This window comes from Priapulus caudatus, unplaced genomic scaffold (assembly GCF_000485595.1).
Source record: "Priapulus caudatus unplaced genomic scaffold, Priapulus_caudatus-5.0.1 Scaffold4226, whole genome shotgun sequence".
Lineage (NCBI taxonomy): Eukaryota > Metazoa > Priapulida > Priapulimorpha > Priapulimorphida > Priapulidae > Priapulus > Priapulus caudatus.
In genome coordinates this window covers 506-7,478 of record NW_014581287.1, presented here as the reverse complement: position 1 = coordinate 7,478, position 6,973 = coordinate 506, and the positions used below count along the sequence as shown (strand labels likewise).

Below are 6,973 nucleotides of genomic sequence, written 5' to 3'. Positions count from 1 at the left end.
GACATTGTTGGAATGTATCTTTTCCCATTGCTACATATTGATGAAAAATACAATTACTCATTTCTGAAAAGTAAATGTTAAGATTTCAGTAAATATAGCTATGCATGCACACAAATAGAATGCGTGTGAGATTCTAAAATCTGAATGACAAACGATAACATGGGCAATAAGTTTTTGTAGCATATCACATTATCATTTAAGCAATGGTCTCTCATACACATCGTGTTTCAGGGGTCTTGATTTTCGGCCGGAGTACAAGGACGTAAGCCAGATTTATTCGCTCCTCCATAAGAACACGAGGTGGCTATTTCTGACTGCGACATGCACAGACGAGCTGAAATTCAAGATCCTCTCAGTTTTAGATCTCGCTAAGAGAACTATCGAGACAGTTGCCTTAATACCGGACAGGTAACAACACCAATCATGTTTTCTCCATTCTTCTTAATGTTTTATGGCATACTGCACCTATTTAAAGTCAGACAACACATGGCCATAGCAAATATCTGTTTGTACATTGATGTGCTGTTACACTCTTATAATAATATAACAATTAGCTTATGTTAATTTGTATGCATAGCTTAAAACAACATTAGACAAACACCGACAGGCTTTACAGATTTTTAAATTGATAAATTAACAATTTACAACGCTTTTACTTACATAGGAAGAATATAAACCTTGGTGTCAAGGCACACAAACGTCTAGATTACATGGAGGAACTGAAGTGGCTTGTGGATGACATCAGACTGAAGGGTTGCGATGCTGACAAAACAATAATATACTGCAGGTGATTACTTACACTAGATAAGAGGCACGTTTAGATTTCCATCACCAGTCAGAAAAATATTGAAGATATTGTATCGCCACGGGGATGCTATGGTTTCATGTCTGCCCTGCCGCTGACGCCGCCGCAGACACTTTCCACCTCCGCTCTATAACTCGGCCCCTAATTAACCTCACGCGACCAAACTTGGTATACCTACACATATTGGAGTTATGGGGCGTGTCACGCACCATAACCAGGACACTGCGACCTATATTAGACTTTGACCTTTACCATATGTCCCATTCCGCTTTATAATTAGGGCCTCTAATTGACCTCGCGCGACCAAACCTGGTATGCTTACACATCTTCTGGAGAAGGTGTGTAACGTACCAAAACCAGGAGATATTTTATTCATACTAGATGGCAAGGGATACATGTGGGTGGCAACAACTGCTATTTCTAGTTAAGTAGAAAATTATAAGTCTGAAAATTTGATAGCTCAATTCTCTGGTTTTGGCAGATCCTTAACCAGTGTGGCAGAGGTTTTCCACAACCTCATAGAAGAACTTGGCGATTCTGCATGGCACAACCCGGAACACGAAGTAGAACATCTACTAATCACCATGTATCACGGTAGCATTGGCAAAGAACAAGAAGAATACATCCTTCAAAACTTCGTGGAACCTACATCTAAAATCCGGTGCATTGTCAGCACAATAGCTTTCGGCATGGGCGTATATTATATACTTCGGTCCAAGTAGAAGCGCTCTGCAATACTGGCAAGAAGTTGGTCGAGCCGGCCGAGATGGGTTGCCTTCCTCTGCTCACCTTTTACTTGGCCCAAGAGCACTCGATACACGTCGCATGCAGGAGGACATGCTCCACATTTGCCACCAAGTTCGCGATGAGGGTTGTTGTGTGAGGCTGGCTGTCCTCCAAAGCCTGAAAATGGCTGAAACACCAGAGCTATCAATAAAGCACCCAACATGTAGAGGGTGTTGTGAGAAGGACATGTGTCAGTGTTCAGCATGTTGTTGCTGTTCTGTCTGTCGCTTGGCTTGCTTTTGCCGACAGCAGTAAGATATATGAACAGAAAGTTCATGAATGTTACCAACCAGGTACAAAATTAAATTTATTTTCAAGCTCCCGTGCATGATAATATCCCTCTGAAATTTGGTTTGCATAAAACTTTATGCAAATTTAAGGAGGCTCTTTTTGGCATTTCGGGGATAAATCGCCCCGAGCCCCTTTGTATTTTTTTTCACAGTTACTAACCTTAGTTAGGCCTGACCACCTTAAAGGACAACGTCTGGTCGAGTTTGTGGCTGTATTTCTGTAGCCGGGCTTTTAGATTAGCACCGTTGTTTATTCTCAAACTGCCAAAAATAAGCGTAAAGTTATTGAAAGTTGCTGACAATTTGTCAATATATACAACAGGGTTCTCCCCAGGATGGAATTGAAACAGGGGGAGGGGAGGGGGAAGGGAGGAGAAACTAGGGGGGTTGGGGGGCGTTTTTTTTCCGTACCACTAATTAGTACATAAAATCACCGCCACACCATAGACGGTATGTGGGGTACTTGTATATATCAGATAGCCGAGTCGCTGTACAGTTAGTGTTAGGTTTGGCACTGTTTGCACTTGTGTGTGGTCTGCAGTGAATTCGTATTGTAGGACGTTTACGCATCCGGAGAACCCTGTACAAGTAACTGAACAATGTTAGATTCATTTTTTGGCATCACAAATTTTAAGGGTACTGACCTATGTTTAAAGTTTGTAAATGATGGATGGTTCCTGCCGGGATGATACGCGAACAAGTCGTCGCTCTTGTAAAACTCAACAAACTTTGCCACGTCATCCTAAAGAAGAGTTTTAAAATTTTGTACAGTTGTTATGTAAAATTAACGGACATATGGTACGTTTTAGCATATTTATGATTTAGTTTTGTTTGTAAAACATTGTGGGTGCATACATTGTAAACTCATCAACAGTGCACGTTTTTCATTGCATTGTTACATTATTGTTATTATGCTGATTTATTAATGAGCATGTCCGTTACCTGGTAGTGTTCCTTGCTGCGGTGGTGATAACTCGGAACAGCTGCCTCCTATGGTGTACGATCTGTCAAATTAGTCAAACACATATGTGTTTGTGCGAAATAACCAATATAAATTGCACAAACAACATACATACTCAGTACTCTCTCAAAACAACATGTATATTTCCACAAAAACACATATTTACCTGTTTGCAAATAAACATTATGAAAATCCGCGGAAACCACTACCTGTTTTCCTCGCGGAACGCACATGCTTTTCTCAAAGTTGCTTTTCTGAAAGTTGCTTTTCCACGACCGCTGTGATTTACGACCTTAGACTGGTCCCCGTCGCCAGCACCCACTCACAAGCTCGCTGCTAGATACACATATGACGGTTGCTGTGGCGCCACGAGAACCCATCTATTACGACCTGTCACTCGTAGTAAGTAAGCCACATATTCCAATGCAACTTAAGATTTATTTCCACATAAAATAAAAGATTTGCAGACAAAATAGACATTTTAGTAAGAACAACTATTCCTTATGTTATGGTTAGTTTATTGTAGGGGTAACTAATATAATTTAGAGTTTTTTTAGAACGTCATGTCATATAACTATAAGTAAGCCACATATTCGATGATAATAACATCGAATGAATTCCTCTGATTGGGCGCAATGATTTCTTGCTTCGCGAAGCTGGTTGAAGAAGCAAGTGGTACAGGCGGTGACCGCCTGTATCATACAGGTTAGTTTTTACCGGACGAATCATGAATGGAGGTGAGTGCAGACTTATAAATTGTGCCCATCAGTCATCACCTGTAACCATTGCATTGAATTCATCGGCATCAACACGAAAACAAGTCTTGGACTTATAATGTGTAGTGACGTAAAACTGTTTAGATAAATACAATAAAATAACAATTAATACTACTAGTACTACTAGTACTAGTAGTATACTAGTACTAATACTATAGTAGCAGGACTCAGGAGTAAGATTAGCTCTAGTACTATAGCACGCGTTCGATTAAGTGCCGCAGGCATTAACGGCCCATTCCTATTTGACAACCCCGGCCCAGGTGGCTCCAGGTGGCCCAGGGGTCTCCTGACCCCTAACCCTAACCAAACTTACGACATGGGTATGTAAACGCTACTTGTACCGGCATTAACTGCCTGCGGCAGTTAATCGAACGCGGGCTATAGTACTAAAGGTAGAGCTAATCTTACTCCTGCTATATAGTAGCTAGTACTAGTACTACTATACTAGTATAGCCCGACCTAAACCGACCAGGCTCTCCGACTAGTTACACGGCGGAGGACGTAGCCTCTCGCCACAGAGTGTTAAGCGAGTTAACTTGTGGCTAGGTCACAAGATAACTCGACTCATGAGTCGAGTTGTCCGATGAGTCGATTTGTCCTGTCGATACAAACTCGATTCATCAGACAGCTCAACTCGCCGGCGAATATCTCGGCCCACGGCTAATTTACAGGTGAGATATTTACTATAGTTTAGCGCAAGACATTGCACAACAGTCAGTAGATATGTTCACGTGTAAGTGTGATTTAGTTCTAGAGCTCAATTTCAACTTTAAACTGGCATGTTGCGTTGAACATTCCAAAAAGTCTCGTTACTGGACTATAGCTAGTAAGACTACATGTCTTTATTTTTTCAGCACAACAACAATGTCATCAAGTAGGTCGAGGTCACCCTTCTGTACTCGGAGACGAGATTTTTATGCAAGTAGGCGTCGTATTAGGTAAACCATACATGTGCCATCCCACTGAAGAGTTTTGGTCGGCCTTTGTGATGTTAATACGTGCTGAACCATAGTGTTTAAAAAGTGAAGCAGCAATATATTGATATACAACTCTCAATTAAGAAAATATTATTTCTCGTTGCTGTATTTGATTGGTGTTCATAGCCACTAGTTTAGCAATATATCATGTACTTCTTTTTTGCATTAAAAGTTATTGAAACAATTATATGAAAAGCCAAGTGCATATTATGATGTAATATACAATTACAGAGGAACTGCTGAACAAAATAGAGCAAAGTGGAGAAGGAGCTTTAGATTTATGTCTCCTCCGCATGCAAAGACTACAGCAGATCATGCAATGTGCTAAACGTGTTCTCAATATACCACAAGACATCATTGATCTGATCGACAAAGCTATTGTTCTTTCCATCAACATTCAAGAATTGCATACAGCATTACCTCTCATGCCAGCGAAGACTGTTCATGATGGAGGGCGACACAGACCAACATACGACATTGCTGAAGAACAACTAAGGCAAGGACATAAATATTGCCAAGTGTTTTGTATTTGGATGCAGGCACATTGAAGTATTCTTTGTTTTACACATTGTTATTGCTGTTGTAACTTTCGGATAAGTGTAGTGATCACTTATGCTCGAGTACGATGCAATGATCACCTACTACTTGCTATGACCATACTATAGCATCATAGTATCTGTTAATTGTCACATATGCATCACTTGTTGTCACTTGGTGATTTCTTGTGCTTGGACACATTTGGATAAGCCACAGCACGTAATTATTTGCATTGTAACATGTTCAAATTATAATGTCTGAAAAATTCACACAACCCTAATTTTACTCAATATTTATGTCATGTATGCGTGATCCTTTGCTTTATTTCAGGTACTTAGTTTGTAAATTGCAACTAAGTGTCAGTGACTGCAGTGCAATACTTCAAGTTTCCAGACAGACGATATACAACCGTATGACAGCATTCCAGATCCCAAAACGATGTGAGTTATATAGAAGTATAGATGACAATGGCCTGGATGAAGTGGTGAGAAACATCAAGCAAGAATTTCCCAATGCTGGGCTGCGCATGACATTGGGATTATTGAGAAGGTACTGTAATAGAAAACTGAGACTGTATAAATTTTGCTTAGTAAGTCATTGGTGCATGTGCACTGTATAATGCTTAGAAAAGTAATCTTGTATTTTCCCATGTACAGCAGTGAGAATATATAAGTGTTTATGCCTCTATGCGAAGAATTTAAAAAATTGCCATTTTAGGAAGCCGTGCATGCTGCCAAGTTATGCAATGCCATGCTTTGAATTACAGTAGGAAAATTTATGCTGCACGAGACCAAGTCATGAAAGCTCTTTGGAGGGTTGACCCTGTCGGAGTATTTTCTAGAAGCCTTCGTCTCCATGTAATAGAAAGGCATGAGTATAGCATCCACCTTCCAATGCTACTCTGGCACATTGATGGTTATCATAAATTGATAAGGTCAGTTTTACCGAGTGTTTGCTAAATTTCTCATCTAATTTGTCTGTGTTAAAGTGCCAACGTTTTAGCAAATTTATTACTGTTTGGTAAAATATTTACGAAAAAAAGAAATAGACACCAACCTGAACGTAAAACTTAAAAACACGTTAGCAATACTGTGTTCTCTGTATGCCAATCCTTCTTTACTTGTGGCCATAACTAAAACTAGGGTTTTGTACATAGAATGATCATAGAAATGCAAATGCCTTCACAGTTATAGACTTGAGTATGGCATTGCTTGAATTAGTAATTGTGTTGAGGTTGAGAGGAGCTTCATTGTATCTGAGTAATGATTTAGCCATTAACAGGTTATATTTTAGGTACATTATTAGCTCACCTTGACATCGTCATGATGAGCTATTGCCATGGGGCGTTGTCCGTCGTACGTCCGTCCATCCGTCTGTCCGTCAACATTTGGCTACGGTCAACGATAACTTGAGAACTGTTTGACCCACATGTTTCAAATACATAGTTAATTGTTACTCCTATGTGAGAGATGTGAACGTCCTATTTTAGAGCACGCGAGTTGACCTACTTTCGAGCCACGCCCACTTTTTGACAAAAATTGAAATGGCCATGAGTCAATTCAGGTTCAACGAATTTTGCTCATTAACTTATCTGACATAGTCAGATGCAGCTTGTAGAATCGCATGAGCGTGTGTCCGTCCGTGCGTCCGTGCGTCAACAGTTGCGCACAAATCTTAACCGCTCGACGTACGGTGACGATATTCGGGATGGGGGGTATAATCCGAAAACGAGTTTGAATGTCGAAGCTGGTGGTCAAAGGTCAAAGGTCAAGAGGTGTAAGAGAAGGGGGAACATTCCCTCCTTAACTTAAGGTATTTGTGCCGCAATCTAAACGGCTCGA

General features: G+C 40.4%; 2 protein-coding genes and 1 long non-coding RNA gene across 3 annotated transcripts; 2 read left to right on the top strand and 1 right to left on the bottom strand.

Annotated features, from left to right (window-relative positions):
* Positions 1-1,517: 1,517 nt before the first annotated feature.
* On the bottom strand, positions 1,518-2,873 carry LOC106819728. The gene is made up of 3 exons (XR_001395485.1): positions 2,824-2,873; positions 2,526-2,623; positions 1,518-2,142 (listed from the first exon to the last, which is right to left on the bottom strand). It is a non-coding gene; the product is annotated as an uncharacterized LOC106819728 (long non-coding RNA).
* A 1,042-nt stretch (positions 2,874-3,915) lies between these two features.
* On the top strand, positions 3,916-5,143 carry LOC106819727. The gene is made up of 3 exons (XM_014824324.1): positions 3,916-3,938; positions 4,473-4,556; positions 4,827-5,143. Exons 1-3 carry the CDS (start codon positions 3,935-3,937, stop codon positions 5,141-5,143), a joined length of 405 nt encoding a protein of 134 aa, XP_014679810.1. The 5' UTR covers positions 3,916-3,934.
* A 330-nt stretch (positions 5,144-5,473) lies between these two features.
* Positions 5,474-6,066, top strand: LOC106819729 (the record flags this gene model as incomplete). The annotated part of the gene is given in 2 exon segments (XM_014824325.1): positions 5,474-5,681; positions 5,899-6,066. Coding segments are annotated over 2 exon segments (305 nt in total), but the record flags the coding sequence as incomplete, so codon positions are not given.
* Between the last annotated feature and the right edge of the window lie 907 nt (positions 6,067-6,973).

Excerpts from the sequence above, each read along its gene's own strand:
- LOC106819727 (XM_014824324.1), top strand. Across the intron at positions 4,557-4,826 it reads GCAAGTAGGCGTCGTATTAG|AGGAACTGCTGAACAAAATA; the intron begins GTAAACCATACA and ends ATACAATTACAG.